General features: G+C 37.9%; 2 protein-coding genes across 5 annotated transcripts in view; one reads left to right on the forward strand and one right to left on the reverse strand.

The window, feature by feature from the left end:
* nrg2a (neuregulin 2a) overlaps window positions 1-26691 on the reverse strand; it is an 82346-nt gene that overhangs the window by 54692 nt on the left and 963 nt on the right. The window lies entirely within an intron of this gene.
* puraa (purine-rich element binding protein Aa) lies at window positions 16066-23429 on the forward strand. The gene is made up of 2 exons (XM_079486996.1): window positions 16066-16232; window positions 19927-23429. The coding sequence occupies exon 2, from the start codon at window positions 20001-20003 to the stop codon at window positions 20859-20861; it is 861 nt and encodes a 286-aa protein (XP_079343122.1). The 5' UTR covers window positions 16066-16232; window positions 19927-20000; the 3' UTR covers window positions 20862-23429.

Consider the following 26691-nt stretch of genomic DNA (forward strand, 5'->3'; position numbering starts at 1 on the left):
ATATTTCAATCGATGTCTCTTTCAATCTTTTAAACGTTTTTTTTTCACTTCAGATAAACCCAATGTTGTGAGGGAGAAATTGCTCTGCGAGCATCAATAATGCCAGAAAGCACCCCAGAATAGAGAGAAGGCAATAATCCAGCATGCATCAACTTTCCTCCTGGCAACTCATCCAATGACAGCGTGTTCTGGGAACAGTTCCAACCAACCGCATCGGATTCTCCTCTAACTCCATACCGTGGCACGCAGGTGCCTGTCAAAATCTGGAATTATCAGAAGGAAGTGCAGAAGAAGAGAAACGCAAGCATTATACAAAACAAATGGGAAGAAAAACTGAAATGAGAGGGAGAGTGAGAAAGAGGCAAAACAACACATGATAAAGAAGCACTAGGGAACGCGAGTATTGTGTTGACGTGCTGTGACTGGTGTTGAAGTAAAAGCATCCATGTAACATTTCCTCCACAAGCCTTCATAATAACTGTATTCAATATTCCACATAAACAAGGGATTGTACAAACACGACGCTGAAGACTTCGGGCCAATCACATTTTTGCATGCTAAACCCTGTGACCTGGCATGGCTCCTACATAATAAATTGGCATGGTAACCATAGTTTGCAACAAAATACCACAAGTGGCCTAGTGCAGCTATTGATTCTACATGTTTCTACAGCTTCACTGCTTTAAACAAATTAAGATAAACAAAATTCAAGATTAAGAAAGATTTCGACACATTATTTATGTTATTAATAGTAGGTTTACGGGTTGTATTCATTGGTTTACTCGATATTTAAAATTGTCAAAATAATGCAAACGTGCATATTGCATTATTCAAATTGCAATGGTTTGCAATAACTTTTTGAAGGATTACAAACATTAAGTATAGTCAAACCTTTTAGGAGTATGCAGATAACAGAGAGACTAGCAAGACAGAGAGAGATGCTTTATTTTTCTAAAAAGATGTGAAACATATTTGTAAACATCATGTTTTAAAGTTCAATAAAATAAAATATATAATTTCAATATTATTATATTATCATATTGCATATTGTAAATGGCATTATTGCATTTTTTTCTATTGTGTAGCACTACACTCTTATAAAAAGGGGCTGCAAAAGGTTCTTCAATGCCATAGAATCTTTAATGTCTGAAGACTATAAAAAGTAAGAAAGAGATGGTTCTTTAAGAACCTTTGACTGAATGGTTCTTCTATGGAATCCCTGTGAAGAACCTTTTGAGCACCTTTATTTTTTAGAGTGTAGTTAACAATAGTAACATACACTCTTAAAATTAAGGTGCTCCGCGATGCCATAGAAGAACCTTTTATGTCTAAACGGTTCCATAAAGAACCTTTAACATCTGAAGAACTTTCTGTTTCACAAAAGATACATTGTGGTGAAAAAGGTTATAAAAATGGTAAGAAAAGTTCTTTAAAGCCACACTATTGAACTTTAGCTCACGGCTTCCCTGTGTGGTTGGTAAGCACAATTGTATGTTACCAGTTTTGTAAATAATAACACACAGACACAGTTTCAGCTGATCAGTTTTTTCCCAAAGTGTAATCAGCAAAAACATTCCCAAATGTATCTTTTCAAATGTAAACAAAGGAACAGACGCAGGAAATCCCAACAGTTAATTTCAATCTAAGCCAGACGCTTCTGCAAGATCACGCAGCGATCAGCATTAAATAAGCTCGCTTAAACAGATCAAATGCAATGCACTGCAATTATTTTACATAACTTTGATGTTATATCACCCACATACAGATATCAAAGGAAACTGTATGTAGTTTTTAAGTATTGCGAAATGTCTGTCATTGCATGGGCTAGGCTTTAAATGAATGAGGCCAGATCAGCTTCCAATGACTCTCTCCCTTGGACGGCTACTGCCCCGTCAAGCAAAACCCTCCTCGGTCCACATCTGAACACAAGCAAACGAACAACCATTCATTCTCTTTTAAGCCTTTTCATGTTAAGACACACATCAATCCACTCCTACGACATACCTGAGGAAACAAACACTGGCGCTCGATGCGCAAGGAGTGTGCAGCAAAACGTGGCCAGGCACGTCCCTCGAACGGAGCGGGAGTGCCTGCCGACACTCTTTTTTAGCAATCTAGCACTCAACGCACAAACACACAGACGCCCTTCCTATGATCCTTTGTTCCCGAACCTTTCGTTTGTTTTTGTCGCATCCATCGCCTGCTGTATTAAAGACACAGATTATGACTGATCACAGCTGGACTGAACTGGGTGAACAGAAGCAAGCCAATGGAAACGTAATGCAACATGTATGTGTGCATATATTGAGTGTTTACTTATAGCTACAGGTGATTAAATATATTTGGGTATAGATTTTAACCCCAGAAGAGAATATTTAGGAAGATCTAGTTCACCTATAATTATGATGTCCCAGGCATAGGGTGGCCCTGTAATAAGCGTTCTCCTCTGGGAAAACTTGTCTGGAGGCATTTTTTTCAAGTTATGATTTCAGTGCAATTTAGCACACCTGCTAATACATTTTTTTACAATTTGATTCTTGGTGAATGATTTGGGACAATGTTTACTGTACAGAGTTACAGGAAATTATTCAGAAGATATACAGAAGATTCAAAATGGGCCAGATGAGATCCTGCTTAACCCACAATGATTAACACAGTGACTCAACATCAGTAGCAAGCAGAGATGCACCGATACTACATTTCTCAACTGATACCGATAGCCGATTAAAGCAGTGATATCTGCCGACACCGATTTTGGAGATAAAACTAATATTTCTTAACTTTCTGATTGTTATCAACTCATGTAAGGACTATTAATATTAATCATCAAACTGGTGTTGTTTCTTAACATTTTCTATACACAGAGCAAAAATGTATTGCATTTTCCTGTCCTGTATTGATTGACAAGATATATTGGCTCTCATCATCTGCTGGTTTTAAATAGCCAATAACGTGAACATTTTCTTTTATTGACCAGTATTGATTATTGGCCGAGATAACGGTGCATCTCTACTAGTAAGAGTATTAAGGGGTATTTTCACCTAAAATGAATGAATGTGCCTCATGTCATTCCAAAAATATATATTTTGAAGCACACTGGTAACCAAACAACATTTCTCCTCTTGACCTTCACTTTATAGAGATTTCTCAAAATATATTTGTTTGAGTTCCATATAAAAAAACTCACATATAGGCTTTGAACAACATGAGAGTAAATAAGGCAGATGTCTGCACCATGGTACAAAAGACAAACTTATAATAGACACATTTTTCCCAAATTGAAAATCTAAATTTATTGATGCCCCCCCCCCTCTCATGTCATTTCAAACCTCAATATTCTTTCTAAACTAGAGATTTAGCTGATTCAATAGGTACTATTAAGCTTCAAAATGACAGAAAAGTACTGCAAAAGTATCATAAATTTGAAACTTTATACTTCAGTATTGTATTAAATGTACACTCTTAAAACGGATGTGTTTAATACATAACACATTATTTGTCATTTTAACACATTTTTGGTCACATAAATAAAAGGTGCAACACAAGTTGGTAAAAAGTGAAACAAAGGTGTTGTCTCCATATAACACGGAGATGTGTTGTTTTTAACACAACTGTTTATGTATTTTACATATTTTGTTATCTAACTGCATAAATAATGCTCCAAAAGATATTTAAAAATGTATGCACCATAATATGCAAAATATGCAAACATTCAAATAAGTCTCCACACCAAACGCAATTCTTGTGATTCACATTGATCATCTACTTTTTCAGCACCAACAATGATTCATGGGGATTTATTTTAAATACTTCAGTCTCTTTCAACCGTGGCAACATATTAAAGGGTAGTACACCCAAATGAAAATGTTGTCATCATTTACTCACCCTCAGATTGTGCCAAATCTGTATGAATTTCTTTGTTCTGCTAAACACAAAGAAAGATATTTGAAAATGTCAGTAACCAAACAGATCTCACCCCCCATTGACACCCCAAAAAAATATATTTTCCCTACAACTATCTTCCCAATATCTTTCTCTGTGTTCATCAAAGCAAAGAAATGTACACAAGTTTGGAACAACTTGAGGGACAGAAATGTCCTTTTTGTGTGAACGATCCCTTTATCGGGTTCCTTGAAATGACAGCTACTGCATTTGACACGTAAGGGAGATCCGCCTGAAGATGCTGCAGTGCCCTGCAGACGTGTGCGGAGCAGCATGTATGCTGTCTGAACCGGGGGAAGAAAGAAACGCAGGTGCAAGTGGAGGTCACCTCCCGGGCGTCCTTTAGCCGCATGCTACGCATTGGTCCTGAGTGGCAGGATTGTACACATGCTGTATTTCAGTGGGGGAGCGCAGAGACTTACTGATGAATAGTTGATGAGCAGCTTCCAGGCAGAAAGCAGAAGTGAAGATCTTTTCATTCAGCTACAATCCATTCTACCTCTTTCCAGCAAAAACATCTACCAGAGGGTCAAACTAGCTATAGGTGGTTCAGCTCTTTTTTTAAGTCAACTTGCAAATAGAGCAGCTACAAATCGGCTACTTTGTTTTGAAACACGGCATTTCATCATCTTTTAACCTCCTTGTCTTTTTTTCCTCTTTCTCCCCACCCTACCTTTTTCTCCTTGCCGTCTGCTGTAAAATAGTGTCCATTATTTGAGGGCTGAGTGTTTGGATAATAACAGAGAAGAAAACCACGCTGTGCGTTCTTCCCCCTCAAAAAAGAGAGCGGGCCCCTTTGTTGGGGCCACCTCATAACGGCCCCTCCTTACTCTGATAGAAAAACCTCACACAGCTCTCTGCGTCTCTGACACGCACTGCAAATGCCTCACCTGTTACCACGTCACTCCCCTGCCACATGTCCGCCTACATTACACGTGAATCAGATGCATTATTTACAGCAGAAGGAAATGCTCTTGACCCAGAGATCACGCAAACATCACTTGTAGTGGAGGAGAGTGGGAGTAAAGGGTGGCAAGCCCTGAACTGAGAGTCATTTAGTCCAGTATACACCCGAGGAGATGGACCGCTGGGTTTTATCTACACTTATGAACAAATGTGGTCCCTAGAATATTTTAAAATGACACGGCAAACGTACACAAACACGGTTACCTTTCTAAGAAATAATACATTGAAGAACCTACGGTTTTAATGCTGGTTCATCCAAAAGTGATTTTCAATATATTTGTATAGATGGATTCATCGAACACACGTGTTGGCCAAAAGTAAACATCCGTTTTGTGTTTAGTTTTAATATAACAATTTATTTTAGATTGAATTTATATTAATAATAACTTAAATTGATGTTTTATTGTATATTAATTGTTTTAAATTAAAACTATTCAACCGTCTGGGCCACATAATGTCTATGCTGAAACTGTCAATAGACTGAAAGTTTCAATCTCTACGCAAATCCACTTGAATTTGTTCATTCAGCTTGTAGGAAGCTGAAAACATGGATTTTAAGAGCAAACAGCAAAGTCTGGGAGTATTTGGGCCCCCTACACCATAATACTCCCAGCTAAACATTCAAAGAGCCTGTCAGTTTATTTTCCCTGTGAAGGTCTGGTGAAAAAAAGGGGCCATAAGTTCAGTTAAAACTAATATTTGCCAGATCACCTCCTATGATCGCACTTCCCCAAATAGTGATGTCAGTGAAAATTCTGTGTCAGTTTTCATGCCAGCTGCACCTAAGCGACTGCTCATCGCTGGCCATGAAAGAACACGTCTCGCTCGGTCATCAGCCAGCTCAACTCATTACCGTCTAAAACCAGAGAGCAAAATTAATGTAAACAGTGCAATCGGATTATCAAATCCAAGCACACATATACACACAAACTGTAATTATTGCCGCCCATGCTTCTTGGAAAAGTAGAGCAAATAATGCGTAAATTCAGTGGATCCTTTATAGTGCTTCATAAGTTGTAAAATACTTTTCTTAGATAAAACAAACAAAGAAAACTCTATATTAAAGGCACATTGAAGGAATAAAGAGGAGTTTAGTCTCAAGCCCAAATGGTTCCTCGGATATACAGTAAGCTGATGCTTAGATTCACTTATTATAGCGCCTCCTTATGGCATATTAGCAAAAAACTTTGGGTGAATTATCCTTTTACGGCTGAGCCCCAAAAAGGACAATCCTGTCATAATTTACGCACCCTCTGTCATTTCAAACCTGTATGACTTTCTTCTGCAGAACTCAAAGAAGATATTTTGAAGAATGTTGGTAAATGAACAATGGCGGTATCCATTCACATTCAATAAAAGCACCAAATTATTTCCGGTGTCCCTGGACCATCTTGATATTTATGCATCTATGAACATTTTATGCATCTATGAAGCTGTCATTTTTGACATTTTGATAAATCAAAATGCCTTAACATTTTTAATATGAACCCAAATGTGATGCGAATTGGTCAATAGACATGATTTCAAAGAGCAGGAAAAATATTAATACATTTTAATTAAATCCAATACAGTTTTACTTTGAACAAAAGTTTGTTAATTTATTATAGCGGTATCTAATACATGAATGCTTATAGAGCATGAATGGGATGTGGGACATTTCTGGGGATCTGTATCACGTGTCCTCGTGATTTGTTTTACGATGCCAATTTTTCTTTCAAATAATAGCAAAAACTATGAACAAGATGATCAAAACACAAAGGTTCTGGCAGCACCGCTGCTCGCATTTCTATTGACTTAGACATGATCTTGCAGTATTAGCCTTGTTCCAGTACCCGAGTTCTGAAGAGAATTTGAAATGTTATTCTCTGTGGCAAGTCAATCAGGCCTTTAATGTTATAGTGCATTAGCACAATTTAAACACTGGTGATTAGCTACAATTTCCCAAGTTGCGTTAATGTCAAATCAGATGAGTGTAACACCACAGTCACACAAACATCTGCAGGGTGCAAACTCTCAGGCCTGTTGCTTAAGTTTTGGAGACCGTCAGAATCCTGTTCATATACTGCCTCTAAGTGGTGAATGTGATGCTTTCCTCTGTACATAATTTCCAGACAACCCAAAGACAATGAGCAAGCAACAGGAAAAATAATATGCTGTTGGTTTTATGTATTTTAAATACAGTGTGACAAGAATTTTGTTCCTAAATCATAACAATATTTTCGATATATAGGTAGAGAGAAAAAGTAAGAGAGAGAAATTGACAAGCTTTAATAGGGTTGTTTACATATAGCCTCATTCTGGATCTATAACTTCAAACACTCATCCATTTACATTAAGTCATTAAGCAGTTTATCCAATGCGACTTACCAATGAGGTAAACATGGAAGCAACTGGAACAAAACAACTACAACACAAAGCATAAGCGCAGTAAAACTGGTCTCATATAGACTACCACAGTATACAAAGCCAAGGATTATTTTTATGGACAGAAAGAGTAAATGCTGAGGGAAGAGATGCGTTTTCAAACGATTCTTAGAGATAGCTACAGAATCTGCTGATCTTGTTGTATCGGGCAGATCATTACACAAATGTGAAACAGATCCAGAGAAGGTGCGCGAGACAGATTTTTTCCCTTTTTCGGATAGCACTGCAAGACGTCGTTCACCCTACATCTGACTCTAAATATTTGTCTGTGCTTGTGACATCATGCCTGTATTTATTGCTATGTAAAGGAGCATGTAGCAGTTTGCAGAACATCTTCCATCGCCTACATAAATATGCAGCCAACTCAAAGGATGTATCTCTCAAATGGTCCCTGTGCGCCAGTACATTGATAACAAATAAAAATACACAACGCTCGCTCAAGTGCCTTTACAGCCTAAAACATTCAGAGTCAGATTTACAGCTTGTCAATTACAAAGTATTACGCAGGTTTGACTCTGTCGCCTCTTTCTTCACAGCACTTCGCAGACAATCCAATCCCTATGGGTCTATTTTCAGAGCTCTTTAAATTTCTCACATGACGGGCAGCTTTGCCACAACTGTAACCCAACAAGGTCGCTTTGGTCACGGATACTGTGGTTAAAGCTAAAAATGATCGCCTTTGTGGGTAAGGAACGTTAACCCTCGCGCAAGTCAGCATTTTCTGCGGAACCAAGAAGTGCTTACGGTAATGAAGGTTGTTCTTTATCGTGGTACTGATTTACTTTCATCCCATTAAGAATACTTTCATTATAACAAGGTAGCCAATGTTAAGGTTTGAAACATTACCAAAGTAATAAATATATAACATTACATTTGCCTTGTTGGTGGTGCAATACTGTACAGTTTGTAAAAAAAATGGTTAAATTGTGAGTCTCTAATGTGACATCGAAGGGGTGAAGGTCAGCCATTGTTAGTATAACCATTTGACTAAAAATATTCACAATGCATTGAAAAGGAACCCCTTAAAATTTAAAGGAATAGTTCACCCAAAAATGAAAAATTCTGTCACTTGCATTTGTTTTGTGTCCATACAATAGAAGTGAATGGATATTTCTTCAAAATATCTTCTTTTGTGTTCTGCAAAAGAAAAAAGACATACAGGTTTCAAAAACCAACTCACTAAAGAACTGAATGTCTCCCCTGAAACTGTTGTTTCACATATCGGAGCAAAAGCAATCTGCCAAATAAAGAAAATCTAATAATCGGCTTTCAGATTGGAAAGATTTCTGGAATACTCTGTTCTGATTGGTCAATTATGCCACAGAATGTTCCGATATCCCAACAGCCACCGCATATTTACAGAAAAAGTGACTTTGTTTTCCGATAATAAATAACAAATACATTAGTTTAGAATGTATAAATGTCATTGCAATGTACAAAAAAACAGGCTTGTTAAGGACAATAAAACTTTGTACAGAGGAACAAATCAAAAGTGAGGGCAAGCTGCTGGCATCTCAAATAACCTTAATATCAAATGCTATTAGTGTCTTCAAAATCAGGAAAGAAGTATTTAGACTTCTTGGTTGTCAAATGTAAGGTCCATAGTTAATGTACTGAAGCACTTGTGTGAAAAGGAAAATGGACAGAATGCACAGAGATTGCTTTTCTCAACATATTAAGCCAACTCTAAAAAGCTAGTGGGTTTCCTACAGTCAAATTCTTAAACAGTTTTATTATTCTTAACACAAAGACACAAATATATATATATATATATATATATATATATCAGCATTTCTAGATGTATTGTGGTTATTCCAGGTCCAGTGTCAGTTGAATTAAAAAAAAAATCAAACCTCAGCAGTGACAAAGTCATCCATAAGCAATGTGAAAGACTGACAGCATGACAAGACACATGAAAACTGTGATAAAATTGAGGTTCTCACAAAACAATTGTTTTTTTACTTTTTCTAAATACAGATATCATGGTTTTATTGCTTAATAGTGAATGTGAACTTTTTTCTGTGCATTATTTGAGGTCTGAAAAATATAGAGCATCTTTTCTGTTATTTTGACCCGTTTCTCCGGTTTTCATTATCTGCAAATAGAAACAATAGTTTTATTTTACATTTGGGAGAACAATTGTTAGTTCACAGAACAAAAAAGGATTAAAAATAATGAAATATAAGGATTATGTGTCATACTGTGCCAAAATGTCAAACCAATGAGACGCCAGATACTCTGTCTGCAATGTAAGACAAGAAACGGCAACCATGCTAGATAGGAATTACATCTAGATTCAAACTGTCAAAGCTAAGGTGATCTGCTGAAGTTTGCAGAAAAGAGAGAAGGAGAGGCTGAGAGCTGACAGCGGTTATCATGAAGTAATTAAGTCTAGGTAAAAACACATGATCCAGAGTACGGCTGCGACACAAGAGACCACAGTCTGCCTTCACACACCTAGTCTCCTGACAGCCCCGCATTCTGTAAAACAGCGATGAAGAGGCCCACTGTGTATGAATCTATCTCCAGAGGGAGGATGCAGAGCAACCTACACAAACATTCATCATCAGACGTGACCAGGATCGATGGGAAGCCTGTCTTCTGTGTTCCACCTTCAGTCACACGATCTACAATGCCTCTTTCACCCGAGAGTCATTCACAGCCATCATTCAATAACCAGCGCTCAGAGGGACGTTCTGTACCAGCCTGGACATGGATGAGCCATTAATTGAGGACAATGGGAGTTATTTCATAAAGGGCTATGACTAAAATTACCGCTTAAACAATATACACACAAAATGAATTCCTACATTTTGTCGTATATTTAATGTACACTAAAGCTTTTTTCTCCACTCAATGCTGTATCTCATGGACACGCAAACATAAAGTTCACTGTTAGATGTTATGATATCTGGCCAACAGTGTTTCACATTGTTTTTGTTACAAGCTTTTGTCATATGTCCACTGTAGCCTCGGTAAACAATGTTTTTTGTTTTCATTCATATCTAGAGGGGAACTGACGAAAAAAAAGATTTTGATAAGGATGAGATGGCAGATTTTAGTTTAGATTCTCAAACTTTAAATCAATATGACTTCAGTTTAAAGGAAATACACAGCCTTGAAAAGATTAAGAGACCATTGCAAATTTTCATTCAATAATTTCTAGCTGTTAATTCCAGTCCACTGTCTGTTGAATTTCAACAAAATCAAACCTTATGAGTGACAAAGTTATGTGGAAGACTGGCAGCATACAAGACACATGAAATTTTGATAAAAATCCAGGTTATGACATACAGAAATACATTTCTTTTATGTACAAAATATTACTGTTGAATTGCTTAAAAGTGAATATAGACTTGTTTTCTTGCCAGATTTGAGGTCTGAAAAATACAGAGCATCATTTCTGTTATTTTGACCTGTTTCTCCAGTTTTCATTTACTGCAAATAGAGAAACAATATATTTATTTTAAATATTTCAATAAAAATTGTTTGTAGTTCACAGAATTAAACAAAAATGAATTTTAAACAATTTTAAACACATACCTATAAATAGTACATTTATAATAGTATTAATGCGAGGATATTATTTTATTGTGCCTTTTGGAAAAGCTAACAGGAGACATGCAGCTGAGACCATGTTCCTTTAAAGCAAAACTGTACCTTCTCAACAATCTATCATCTTAAAGTATATTAATATCAGTCTGTTTCAGAATACTAACACGAAACAAAAACTAGCAAGTTTTCATAGGCTGCTTATGTCCAGCTCATGAAACAACATATCTGAACTAAGGTCTGTTTGTCTGAAGGGAATATGTGTGGGCGAGCTGCAGAGAGAGATTTTCTTTTCTTGGAGCTATGGAAAAGTGGGCCACGCTGGAAGAGTGTATAATCCTGCTTTGGTATCCAAAATATCACAAAGTCTGTGAAACTATTGTTTGTGGCCACCGCCCAATTTAACAAGAGGGTGACCCACTCGATACTCGAACCCTATGAGCTTTCAACAATAAGACTGCACTGTAATCATCAGCCTCCTCCTCAGTTATTGTACTGTTAATACCAAATCCAGGATGTAAGTGAGATATGTGGCCTTTAATCGCTACATCTCCTCAGGCAATTCTCTTGTTATAGACCTTTGAATCATGCTCTATTTTACAGAGTTAAATTATCCATGTTATTCAGGAACCCATTGAGATATAATTACGATAGGATGTCGGCCCAAAAATCCTCCTCCCGAATGCTTTTTACAATACAAAAGTCCTCTAACTCTCTAAATAGACATACACACATCTATATTAAATATTTTAATAAAGAGAATACTTCAGACGTATGTGCCTCATAAATATACCCTTCCCTCTGTGCATGTCAATCACCAGCTGTTATTCTTGTCCCACGTCATGCAGTTTTGCCCAAGAGCAATTTCAGATCAATGATATTGAGCCACCGGCAAATTCTCGACTGCCACCTCGATGCAGCTGTGACCTCCACACATGGGAATCACACATACAGAGGAGCCTCACCAAATGAGAGCCATTTCAATACTTTTGCTTAACAGGTAAGAATTAGCCTATCACAAACAACGGTGATGCGGACATATCCTCTTGATAAATACATTTTGGAGGCAACGAGAAAGAATGACGGACGCACACCACACAACAGCACCCACCCAAATGTCACTCTTCATGTGTGATATGTAGGTCTCCCTCTACCTCTACATTTACAGGCTTTCAATCTAGGCTGAGTCATTAAGGATGATGTGAAGAAACATATTTTTAAACACAAAACTTGAGGCACCTGGCATATTTGAAAGCAGAATAAATTGGAGAAGGACTCAAGCTTCCCAATTTGAATTGCACCCCGTCCAGAGATACATACTGTAGAGCCAGATCATGACCATCATCCTTTGCAGCAGCCCCCTTTTAATCTGGAACAGGCGTCTTGAAACATCACTGCAAAACTGTGTGTTCACCTGAAGCAGCGGTGGTGGTCTGCACCATTCTCATCAACAAGATCAATGTGTTACCTTGCTGTATTGAATAAAGCCTTTATGTAGCATGTGTGACTGTCACCTGTTATTCATTCTCATCAGAAAGCAAGGACTTCAGCCAAGTTAAAGCCTGTTGTAAATAGCTGTGTTCACAAATTCCTCACTTAACTTATGAGAAAAAAAGAAAGTGCAAAGTCATCTACATGTTAATCTTTGATAAGCCGCCACGGGACAAGATTTTCAACGACCGACGAGCTCAATCAAAACGTAAGGCCTCTGTACCACACGCAGCTATGAAATCATATTGATGGGATACAGCACCCTGGACAGCGACAAAAACTTGACGTCAACCACAACAACGTGTTACTTGCTTCGCAAGAAGACTTGTGGTAAAACTTATACAGAGAGAGGCAGTACCGCATAGTTAGATCGCAACATGCACTGTCATTTTTCAATGGATATTGAGTTGAATCTTCAGTAACCCATAAGAGATGACTGAAGGTTAAATGGCGTGTTGTGCTTTCGAGGAACGTCCTGTCCTACATCGTAAAGAAATCTTATGATTACAGTGATTAGTGATTACATTAACCCACATGCACCTAAGAAGAAAATAAATCTGAAATCTGAACGACGTCAACATGCCTCAAGGAAGTGAAGTACAGTTTAAAGAACCAACTCCCAGTGCAATTGTTCTGAAGGAGCATTAAGCGCATACCAGCAACTTTCTATTAACAAAGCAAAGAGCCCAATCTATATCCTCCACTAAAATATGAACACCTTTTTATCTGAGAACACGAAACCTTTGCTTATGGGCCCAATATCCAACTGTTACGCCATTACCACGAAGACAGCTCAGTTCAAGTAAAAATTGCTTTGTAAAGACTTGAAGTATTATCAAATAAGCAGTAAGTACGCGCGTGCGAGCGTCTGTGAGCGTGCGCGTTTACACAGCATATGTCTTTGCATATGTCAGACGATATCATGAAAACCCTTAACCGTTTTGTTACTGCCCAATATTGCTGCATAGACGCCCCCACAAGCACCCATCTGTTACTTACACCAAACATTTTTATGTCATCCGCACTACACATAAGCACACAAGCGAAATGCACCCTGAGTGTCAATGAAACGCATTTGCGATGCCCAGAAAACATGTTTTGTGGGAATAAACTTACCGCAGCCTTCACACAAGATCCTCCCAACATCCTTTTTCAGATTCTTCCCACTCGTATCTAAGGGAGCGAAGGATGCTTTGAAAACCAGGGGCTCGTCAGTCGGGTCCATGAAAAATATATACTTGTGATTCTTTTTCACTTTGGCGCACGAAGTCTCTGAGCCGAATTCCCCCACGGTGACGAGCTGCTCCCGCTCCAGACCCCCACTGTTCCGCGGCCACACGTCCAGGACTTTGACATTCACACTGTACGGCTCCTCGGATGCGTTCTGAGGCGCGGACTGCACCTTGCCTTCAATCACCACGGCGGATCTGTAAGCCTGGTCCTGCAGGGAATTCAAACTCGGGGAGTAGCAGGCAAAGGAGACCCCGATGAGCAGCATGGATAAGTGTACCGAATCAAGCCTCCTCATGCCGCCTGCTTTGGCTCGATGGTCGGTGGTCGCGTTGCGGCAGGGCTCTCTCGGCTACGGGGCGATGGCGGTGGAGCTGGGTTGAAGGAAGGGACTGCGAATAGGCTCCAGTAGCACGGCGGCGCGGCAGACCTTGCGTAAGTGTCCATGCCATCGGGATCCGCTGCTTTTTTCCGATAAATTTGCAATAGGGAAATACCAGCTGAGAACCGGAAACAGCGTAATGGTGCTGGGTTAATAAATATCCCTTAACCGCATTCTGCCGAAGCGGATCCGAAAAATGTAGGAAAAGTCGTGGATGTTCCCTCCTCCGAAGACACCAGCAGGTATCCGCAAGACGCCGCCAGTCAATCTTTGCCCAAAAATTGCAGTGGTGAGCGCGCCCTGCTCTATATCTTTCACTGCAGTGAAATGTGAATGCTGCAGTAAACTATTACTTTCGTTAACCACTCACCGCAAACGTAAGAATCCACGGTTTTGCACTGTTGCCTTCTCCCTCCTGCCCCGTCTCTCTCCGCCACCCCTATCTATCAGGAAGGAAAGATATGTGTGGTAAGATTCCCCGCACCGACGACAGATTCACGGCTGGGGTGCTGAAAAGAACGCCCATGCGCCGGCGTGAGTCTTTAGTCTCCGACACCCCGAGAAAAAAGATCAATCCATGATCTCACCCATGACCGGTACTTATGAAACAAAAATAAGAGAGCACCAAAACGAACGATTCATGCAAGCATCCAGCGGAAAACTCCCTATACACGGGAACGCACTAACGTGACTGCTTCCAGAGAGTGCGATGCTATACAGTGCGAATGAAATCTCACTGTGTCGGATTTTTGAACCGACGGCTTTGAATGAGTTTTGCGTCTCATTCCATTACTAAATCATGCCCTGCATTCAGGTCACATTCGCCGCTCTGCCTCAAAGAAAAAAAATGACAGTGAGGCGTTGCATCAAATCTATAGGCTACGTCTGCTATCCGTTGCACTGCTGATATATATGCACGAATGTGAACATTTTTACCAAATCAAATGAGAAACTCAGAAGGTAGCGCAGTCTGCATCAAACGCTACAATACAAGAAGGTAAACCATTTATTAACACGAATAGACGTCGGCTCTGAAACATAGTTTAAAAAACGAGATGATCAGAATTAGAAGGGTAGTGTAATACATAAAAAACTGACGTAGATAACTGAATGAAGACTGAACCTGTGGATCTGCAAAGGAGCGTAAATAAAGAATTCACGGAGAGCGACATCTGCTGTCCTGTGCGCACAGAACGTGAGGACGAAACACATTTCAACACATATGAAATTACTGTTTGAGTCACAGGTCGAAATGAGCCAAAGTCGTGTTGCCTCAGACTATCTTTTTACTGCTAGTTTACTCATTTATGTATAATCATAAGTGACAGGAAAAGGCACCATTGTGATTTGCGCGCATCTAATTGGCTTCACCCCAAAACCTTGTTCTCTTATCAATCACGTTTTTTTTAAGTATAAACATTTAAGTTAATAACGAATATTTTCGATGTGATCCATGACAAGCCTAATAGGTACTGTCTATGGTTCTGAAACAAAACTGCCCTAGACCTCCCACTAACAAAAGTTGCCGGCACAGTGGCATTTAAGCACTAAATAGCCTTTTCACTTATAGATAAGAACAGATTCAGGGGTTCCAGTGGTCTCGAGCTTTGTCTTTGTCCAAAACATTCGGGCTGATATGAGTTAAACTGATCCGAATTCGTGAAATAGTTACTATTATAATTCTAGATCAAACTGAGCATCCGCTCCAGTCACGCCAGACTCTGCCGAGCACCAATGACTTTATTAAATACGGTTTGGCACCAGTATCCTGAATATGTTGAAAATATAATAACAGACTATGATGGTTTAATTTTGTCATGCACCCTGTAGGCAAACTGATTTACCCAAAATAAGTAGGGAAAATATTTTATTTCAGAAGAACATTACGTTTAAATCCAATTTCTAGATGCGTTTGGAAATATTTGCTTTAGCACAGATCCTATCACTGAAGCAGCTTCCGCTGCAATATCAAGAAAGCAACAGTACGAGGCGCACGAGCCATTTGCTTTACCCCAACTGAGCGTGCTGACATCAGACCTCACGCTCACGGCGTTGAGCTTGTGCGTGCGTCCGTCTCCATGCCACGACTCGCTCTTTCGTTCCATCTTGTGAACGGCGCATCGGTGAAGCGGCACCGCGGCAGTGTAGGCCTTCGGGGCTAACAGGTTTCCATCATTGTTTTTGACAGTGGTCAACTGCGAAGGGCTTGCACAAGGGCTAACGCTCTGCCTGCAGACTGAGCGGGGTAAGATATGCCGTACCACGTCGCTCGTTATGAGGTCTGCGACTTTGGCAACAGCACTGCACTTTACGATGATATGTCGTGGTATTTTGCGCTATATTGTTTTTAAACGCTATGACATCCACGGAGTTTATTTGCGCATCCGTGGGCAGATTACTACATGCTTGCGCAAACTCGGTAACTGTTTACGGGGAACACACTCTGTTGCGGCAAATTCAGTGTGCCTTTTAAGTGTGACTGTGACACAACGTTATGTGTTCAAGCTAACAGAGTTCACCTTCGAACAAAGTACATCTTGGATCGGAACCATCAAAATATCTTTCCTTCACATTATTTTACATTTACATACACGCAATAACATTGTGTTAGGCCCACATTAAAGAGTGCAGGAGCAGTTTAAAACGAAAAAATAAATGCTTAAATGTATATCAAGAATCGTCAGTTAAACCATTATAACAGCTACACAAAGTCAGTGACCACCTGTTTTTGATTCAAGATAATCTATCAATGACAAAAACAAATGACAATAGATATTTAGACTAAGATTAGAAAACGTCATGGAAACATGTAGAACAAGGAAATTTACATTTGTATTAATTATATATTATTTTTATCAAAGTAACATAGACTTGTTCAGATAATTTGTTAAAGCGTATTTTACAGAAAAAATAAGCGCTGCATTCAAATTTACATACATTTTTCCAACTCGACTCGAATATAACGGATGCTGTTTGTGTTGGGCAAATGTTCGACGTATAGCAGATTTTGGCGAGAAACATTAAAAAGTGACAAAAATAAATTGTCTGGTACATACTCTTTCTACATAAATAATCATTTTGTGTATTTGAGATATTTTGTATGCTTAAAATAGACAACTGCATATTCTTTATTGCTTTATTTCCGAAGTGGGAAAAATGCATGTTCACAATTTTATATTTCTGTTTCTTCCTTAATAATCACAAAGAAATACATACGTTCTCTCACCTGGATTGTTGTTCATTAGTTTTATAATGAAATTGTTTTTGGTATATTCTTGATGCTGTTTATATGTTAACACAGAACTCCACGGATTTATTTTAAAGGTATAAATCAGTCTTTTGTATGAATTCCACCAAAAGGCATTTTATAATCAAATTCTGTTTCATTTCAGGCTTTGCATTATTATTATTTTTCAGAAGACTTTAGTTTGTACTTTAACTATAGTTTATTGAAATACTTTATTACTATAGTTCGCATCTGTAACTTTTTAACATTGATTGATATTAAAATGCAAGAATATTGTCTTATTAACGATGCTGTGATATTTTAATGTTTTGTCACATTTGTGAGGTTACAGGATATCATTGTAACTTGGACTATATTTTGCTTTATTTTAAACCAAGGGACTGGTAATTTTAATCAGATTAGTAATGAATATAACAATTATTTTGAGGTTTAAAATATGAAAAGCAATATATAAAGATTATTAATAAACCTGATTAAAAATACATTTATTATAGGCTTTGTTTAAGAAAGATATTCTATGGGTTAATAGACAGCATTTTAATTAGACTGCAGAACTGCATTTATTTGTTCATAATATTACTTAAATGATCACATTTCGATTTTTGTTATATATATTTGTAAAATAATAACGTGTTTGAGTATGGACAACATATAAAACAAAGAAAGAACACATATAATAAGTGTTACAAATTAAACCATTAAAGTAGGCTGTTACAATAAGAATAGCCAATTTGACAGTATAAAACCATTTAAACCCGTGTTTATTAACGAATGTATCATTTTCAATCCATATTACATTCTCAAATATTTTAACTTAATCCCATGTATTTTGAATGGCAACTAATAAAATCTATGCTGGATTTGATTACCATTAGGCCTACACCTTTAAGATATTTGGCTATTTTTACAATAGAAAAACCAATGGCAGAAATAAACTGTAACTTATAACTGTATATGGGCTATGAAATCTATATTTTGTAATAGCTTTACATTATAGAACATTTTTATTTTAATATTGTAATTATCTTATAATAAACTGCTGTTTCTATCCATTTCACTTGTTACAATAATAACGTCAAAGAGTTAAGTTTCAATAAACCTTTATAAATAAATCCATTCAAAGTATCACTTATAAATAATTAAATTCAAAATAGAACTCATCACTGCAAGCTATGTTTATTCAACTTAAAATTGTGGGGCAGCAAGTAAACCATACAATTGTGTATCTTATTTTTCTGATTGACCTGATTTCTTTTCTCTTATCGACATTTCAGAGTTCTTGAAGTAGTATTAAATAATAAAATGTTATGAAATTCTAATTCAATAATAAAACAATGGAAAGACATGCACAAAACTTTGCAAGTCCTTAAATTGCATACATTTGTAAAGTTTAAAAATACGACTTGTAACAACTTGCTCCGATATAAACAATTTACTCAGTTCAACGTTTCGGTGAAAATAGTCCTTTGTTATATAGCTGACCCTTGCCTGAATGTATGGTATAGTGTGAATATGTTTACACTAGTTAATAAAACCTAATTTAAGAGGGTTTAAAGCTTGTAACAGCTAGTTTTAAAAACGTAGCCTATTTAAAACTAGTTGTTTTAAAAAACATCCAAGACTGGAAAATATTTGAGTGGAAAACCAATTCCCAACATAACAAATAACCCCAGCTGCCTCATATTGTCTGAGAAACCACCGTTTTTGGATGGTTCACATTCATTGTCTTCTTATTAACACAGGCAACGTTTGTTTAAGTGGCTCGAGCTATAATCTTTACTCCGAGATTAGGCAATTGTGTTTATTCCGGTCAACCGCTTTATATGCAAATTAGAAATAAAACTGAATCCTAAAATGTAGGCTAACCGATACATTGGTTTCTTGCAAAAGGCCTTAAAACAGCTGAACACAGAAATAGTTTAGACAGAAACTGCACAATACATTCAGTGTTAATTATTTTAACCAGCAGCGAAGCTATGCTTAATCTAAACGAAAACCTTTGTTTATTGCTAAAGATTGGTTAGTGGTAGTAGGCTAGTTATTTTCTAAAACAATAAAAAAAATTTGGTGCATATCTTTATTAGGTGACAGATTTCAGAGTTGTTAATATAATTAAAATCTTACGATTTATTTTTGGTTTTTAGTTGAGCTTGCAGATAATCGAATAGGCTAAAGTATGGACAACTAAATCCAAGACTAGCCCGAGAGATGTGTGTCAGGTCTCTCACAATCAGCCCCTCTACGTAGTCTATAGCTAGAATATAGTATAGTCTATAGCTATAGCTATACATTTCCCATTTAAATTGCGCAAATTCTTAAATATTCGTCCTCGAAACAAGACAGGCATAGTAAATCTAGCGTTTTCCCTTTTAACAGACGATTTAATCCACCATTCTATCATCTGTTTAGCACAAACTAAAGTCCTCAGACGGCACTTAACCCAAATAAAAGAGTCTGTATTTATCTATATTCTATTCGTGTACAGCAACACCCATGATATAACCTGTAAGAATAACGGAAGACAATTTCACAATAAACGTTTCCTAGCAAAAAAACCTACAATATGATTTGGGAGTATGACTAGAACCTTCTATGCGGTTAGTCTACGGCGAAGGTTATTGCATTTACTGTCAGTATCGCTTTCTCGTGAAAGCACGGCTCTGAACACCGCTCGTCTCCTCTCCTCACGCAGATCTCGCGAGAGCGGTGGCGTGGCTGGTTGGCAGTAAGCTTGCAGTAAGACAGAGGGAGAAGGCAGGCAGCATCATGGCGGACAGAGACAGTGGAAGTGAGCAGGGAGGAGCAGCCACGGGCCCGGGTGTCGGTTCCATGCTCCCAGTGACAGGAGGGGCGGGCTCGGCTTCCGGGCTGCAGCACGAGACGCAAGAACTCGCCTCGAAGCGGGTTGACATCCAGAACAAGCGCTTCTATTTGGACGTGAAGCAGAACGCGAAAGGCCGCTTCTTGAAGATAGCCGAAGTCGGGGCCGGGGGAAACAAGAGCCGCCTCACTCTCTCCATGTCCGTCGCTGTCGAGTTCCGCGACTACCTGGGGGACTTCATCGAGCATTACGCCCAGTTAGGGCCGAGCAATCCGGACGTGGCGCAGGACGAGCCCCGGCGTGCGCTAAAGAGTGAGTTCTTGGTCCGGGAGAATCGGAAGTACTACATGGATCTAAAGGAGAACCAGCGGGGCCGCTTTTTAAGGATCCGACAGACCGTTAACCGGGGGCCCGGTTTGGGATCCACGCAAGGCCAGACGATCGCTCTTCCAGCGCAGGGACTTATCGAGTTTCGCGATGCCCTGGCCAAACTCATCGACGACTACGGAGTGGAGGACGAGCCCGCGGAGCTGCCCGAGGGAACCTCGTTAACTGTGGACAACAAGCGCTTTTTCTTTGACGTGGGCTCCAATAAGTACGGGGTGTTCATGAGGGTAAGCGAGGTTAAGCCGACCTATCGCAACTCTATCACAGTGCCCTACAAAGTGTGGTCCAAATTCGGGAACACTTTCTGTAAATACGCGGACGAAATGAAAAAGATTCAAGAGAAACAGAGGGAAAAAAGGGCATGCGAGCTCCAGCAGCAGCAAGAGGAGATGCACGGAGACGCCGGCGACGAGGATTGATAGTGGAAGGAAAACAATGCAAAAAATCATAAAGAGTAAAATAAAGAGAAATTATAAGTAAGAAAACTTTACTGTACAAAAAAAGAAAGATACGTAAAAGATTTAACTGTTTAACTCCAAGGGAGCACTACCCACAAAAAATACAATACCTCCACAGACTGACAGTTAAGATTCAACACCCATCGCTGGACATTATCCACTTACCCATCATTAATACAGTAAGCGGCTGCTAAACAGAGTAATACCATTATAAATGAACTGTCTTTCCTACTTGACTACAGCAGAACTTGAGTGTTTTATTTCCCTTATTAACTGAGGACTTTTTTACAAAGGTGTTTGCGAATGTTCACATGGAGTTATGGCCGCGTTATGAGGAAACTATTCCTTTATATGCGAGCTAATGACTTCAGCACAAATCAGATGTTTTCGTTTGTTTTCTTGTTTCTTTTTTTATCCAAAATTGAACATCATCTGAAGAGGAGGTTGTCATGGTAGCCATGCCACTAGATATTTACAAGCATCACATATGAGGGCTAGCTGGGGATCTTGATGTGACATTATCAACCTGTTGATCGGTCCATTAAAGGTACAGAGGTCGCCATGTGCAGGACAGGGTTTGATCTACGGGACGTTTGTGGCGTGGTGGCTGACCTCTCTGCAAACGTTCTGAGTATTATAACCAGTGTATATTTTCAACTGAAGTTATTGTCATGCAGATGATATGCTATGTATTTGTGTCTCGTTGTCATGCACAGTGTATAAACAAAGGTACTTAGATAAGAGCAATGACAACCGGAGCGAAAGAGCTCTTTTTAAACGTAAACCGTAAACGTTACCCCCTTATCTACCAGACCCCTCGAATTAAACATACAAAGAATCAAATGAAAATGCTATTGTAGAAAATATACAAAGTATGATTTTGTGAATCAGATATATTTCAGTGGAGATGAAAACACCCCACGTTTTTAGTGGGGGATTTGACAAACAATCTATAAAAGGGTTATATAAAAAATATATATACATAAAGAGAGATATATAAATCAGTCTACCAATGAGAGTATGAGTGGCGCCAGGGAATGCTGTAGTTGCATGTTAACCTGTACACAGCCACATTGAGGTGGATTTCTCAATGTTTGTCCTCAAGGACTCTTTCTTTCTTAATGTTTTCAATGTCAATAATGTTTGATCAGGTGGTCCAACTAATACAGACATTCTTTTAAGGAATGCATTAATTAAAGACGCGAGAAGCGTGTGTAAATAATAACAATATATCAACTCTTGACTGTTTGATCAGACATAAATGACAAGTCTTTTTTCACTGGGTCCTTGAGGACCTGTGTTGGGAGACCCTGACTTTAATGAAACTTGTTGGGGAGCATACTCTTCAGCATTAAACAACCTGGTGCCTTACAGACTCTGCATGCTTATACACTGGCTGGTGCTTTGGATCTATGTTTGGGTTCTTGTTTTTAATTCGTTTTCACGTCTGTTTTATTTTGTTTGACCTGCCCCTTCTTTATGCTATTGCATACGTCATGGTCTAATGGGCTGGCTTGGTTTCTTAATGAAAACCGTTGTTCACAGGTTTGATAGTTTTCCTCGTACAAGTAGTTGGTAAGCAGATGAGCCTTCTTTTCGATCAAATGTCAGCTTCGTGCTGAGCAAAAGAAGGTTTGTTTGCGTTTTCTGACGACTGGATTTAGCTCGACAAAGTTTTCTGTTGTGAGTTAAACATTATCGTACATAGTTTGGCAGCACCGTGTCCTCCGTCACAGACCAAGCCTAGTTTGGGTTGTGTGGCCAAGACATCTTTTTTCCTTTCCCTAACTTTAGTATTGCTTCACACAATGTCATTTCGGAAACTCTTACTCACTACGTTTTTTTCTTCTCATTTCTCATTTATTTTCTTCCCAGTGCTATATTACTGTGTGCAATATTGAACGTGCCAATGTTGGCAATATATGTATATCAATTAAATATATGATTAATATTTGAAAAGCATGTGGCTGAATCCCACGTTTATTTCTTTAAAGGTTTTCAGTTTTTTTAAAGCCTTCTTTATGCACAAAGGTGTGTATCTAGAAAAGAAACCAAGCTTCATCCAGTTAGGTGAAGTGAATACATAGTTAGGTGAAGTGAACACTTTTTACAAATGCACCACAGTTTTGTCTATGTTCCTCTTAACAAGGGATGGTTAGGGGTTACTGGAATTGGTATATGAAATGATGGGGGTGCTAAGGTCTTTGGGTATGGGCCAATGAATATATATCCTTAAGTTCCTCTCAAATTCATGGGAAGATGCTAATGAAGGTGTGACCTCTTCTGTCTTCAGTGATTGTTGTCAGTATTGCTGTCCTAGCTGGAGAAAATGTCTGACCAATGTTTGTTTGAAAATGATCTCGACAAGGAAAGCCTTGTGCGTTTTTTTTTTCTTTATCTGTTAACTTATGTTCCTTCCCTTTGCAAAAAGGATCACTGAATTACTCATTCGGCGGTAATGCCTCAAATATAATTTATGTACATTTTACAAATTAAAAAATAATAATAAAATAAATTAATTTACCCACCTCTCACGAAAAGAATGTTTAATATCAATGTCTCTGTGCTTTCTTATATGCAGTAGCTGATTGATGAGGTTGATATTGAGGTTCTGACTTTCTCTGTGTACAAAAGGTCGAAAAAATATATTTTCTTTTACTGAATCTGACCTAAAACATGCACACTAACCATATTGTAATGACTTGTCATTTGATGCAATCTTTCCTCTTTGGGTAATGTCCCCTTGTTGGTTCCAGTGGTTGACCGTTGTATAGTGTGCACTAACAATTCCTCTACATTTTCTTTGGATGCGTGAAGCCTTTTGTCATCTAACATTTTTTTAAAACAATATATGCGGTTAAGAATATGAGATAACATAGCTACTACATAAGAGCATTAGATAGTTTTGAAATGGTACTGTTTGAGCTTCGGTTCAATGGTCATGAATCTTTACTGAAACATACACGTTTGTTAATTGAGCCTTGTATTGTCATTTTACCAAATCTACATACATGTTCATAAAACATTGGCTGCCTTGATTCTCCAGATTTCATTTGCAATTGCATTTCGTTCACACTGTCATATTTAAAAAAAATAACCAACTTGTTTTGGTAAAACAGAATTATGGTGTTCTAAATGCAAAAGAAACAAACTTAAGTCTTTTATTATAACTATTGTTATTATTATTAAAAGCATGATGTTTAAGCAGTAATGTCTTTTAAACTATCCTTAGGTTTTATTTCTTAAATTAAGACTAGTTTTTTATGACTCCTGTCATTAGGTTCAGAGTACCTGTCTATTGTCACAGAACAGATTTTGAATTGTACAGTTTTAGGACTATAACATGTTTTGGCATTTTTTGTAATTAGAAGTTTGATTACTGACATAAACAATTTTCTCTTGCGTTTCACCATTTTAAAAGGTAATATGAACACGAACTTACAGCCTGGCTCTAAACAATGGTTAAAATCTTCAAGATCAATAAATAAAGCAGCAATAACAGGACTTAGCGCAGTTCTATGACACGTTCATCATTATTAAAAACCTTTGCCTAATAGACGGCGCTGTCACCAATTTTATCATTGTGGGGAACAAAATAAAAAGACTAATAACAATGCTACAAATTGTTGAATATGGTTTTTAGGAACAGATTGAACTCATAAATTAAATTAATGACCAGTAGATTAACATTACACAATACATCCACAGCGATAGAAATACAGTTGACCTTGATTAATCAAGTTATATTTCATAAGCACTCATAACAAAACACTTTTTGTTATTCTTTTACCAGTAGGTGCCACTGTCATTAATGTGACAATGATCACATCTTTATCCCAGTATTATGATGGAGAACATACATTTCAGCGTCAAGCAAAGACTAATAAATTGAGTTTTGATAGCTCAACATTGTCTCTTAATACAGCCTGTGACAGCTACTGACATCTTTTGTTCATACTCCTTTAAAACCAGTATATGACTCTCTTCTGTGAAGCCAATGAAGAAATGACTTTGGTTTTGTGTCCATACAATGGAAGTCAATAGAGGAAAATGTTGTTTGGTTAGGAACATTCTTCAAATGAAAGGTTTGTTAAGGTTTGGAATGACATGAGAGTGAGTACATTTTCATTTTGGGTAAAATATCCCTTTAACATCCAGACATACTTGTCTCTTTTTAACTTTCTCTATTAATCATTTATCATTTTATCGCATTCTTAACCCTATAATGCTTCAGACTATATACAAAAGGCAAGAGGATCTGCAGTGTGGAAGATCTACCAGGTCACATGTAAATACTATTAATACACTATACACTATAAATACACTCGTACAAATGAAGGTGCTTTACGGTACCATAGAAGAATCTATTTTTGACTAAATGGTTCCATAAAGAACCTTTAAGATCAGAAACCACTTTTGTGGCAAAAAAGGTTCTTCAGCTCATAAGAAGGTAAGAAAGAGATCATTCTAAAAAGAACCAAAAATGGGTCCTCTAAGGTATTTTTAATTGTATATTAATCTTATTTAACAATAATCTGTTCTATTTAAGACTAGTCTATATTTGCTTTCTCGATAGACAGTGCTGGTCAATATGAAACTAATATGAAGTGGTATTTGTTTAAAAAATGTTAGAGAAAATGTCCTTATTAAGGTACATCAATTCCAGAGAGCAAACTATGGCCCTTAAAAATAACTTCATAAAAGTACAGTTCAGATGAATATGATCACTCAAAATTTCTGTCCCCTGTGAATATGAAACGCATAGTCATTCCCTACTTAATGAGCAGATCATATCTCATACCTTACAAAGCATTTTTTTGCATTCTCCATTAATGGCATGGCATCACCAAACAGAACTGGAAAAACAATGACAATTTTAAAATAAGAAAATAGCACCACAAATATGTCAACACAAAACAAACTTTTTTTCTTGACTAATCATTTGAACTTGCAAGCTACACGTGCATGGGAAATGTAAAATCCAAAGATATTAGTTTGACAACTTTTAACCCCATGATTCTAGTAGACCCCCAGACAGAAGACATTGCAGAGAACAAGCAGACATAATTGGTATCTGTGCTCATATTATAGTATTATTATCCCCTTACCAAAAGTGAATATTCGAGGATTAAGGTCTAAAAACAGTTTCTTTGAAGTTCAAGAAAAGGTCTGCTCATGTCCTTAATTGGCACCTTAATGCATATTAGAGCATTTTCAGAAACTTTGAACTTGATCTTTTTCTCCTTTAATTGTGGTTTTCAATCATTTAAAATGTCCATATGTTTAGCATGCCCTATGTGACTCAGAGGTGACCTATTTCTGAGGCTGAGCACTGGTGGGTGTGGTGCTTTTAAGAAGAAGCCAGCTGGGGGTTATCTCGCCTGCGCACAAGAGTTGTCTTGTTTGCAGGTCTCCTTAACTTTGCGTGCACACCCAAATTATGCAGAAACAATTTTAGAATAAGATTAACTTTTGGAAGACGACCATGGTCATCAAAATATTCAGAACCTAAAGAATGTGAGAATGTGTGAACATGATCTGATTTGACTAAAGCGTGAATAAAGACTTGTTAGCCAGGACCAATAAGCAGTGAGACTCTTCGGCTATTTGTGATTTTTAAGGTCCTACTTAGGAGTGTCCGACAACAAGTTTAGGTACCTTTTTTTTAAGAGCCAATAAAATGTTTCTCAGTAACTAAGTTTTTCAATTGCCCAGCGCCATCTGGTGGTCAAATGTAGTTTTAATATTATTAGCAAATATTCCGTCATGCCTTTAATAGCATGTAGTTTAT

The sequence above is a fragment of the Barbatula barbatula genome, assembly GCF_947034865.1.
Source record: "Barbatula barbatula genome assembly, chromosome: 22".
NCBI lineage: Eukaryota > Metazoa > Chordata > Actinopteri > Cypriniformes > Nemacheilidae > Barbatula > Barbatula barbatula.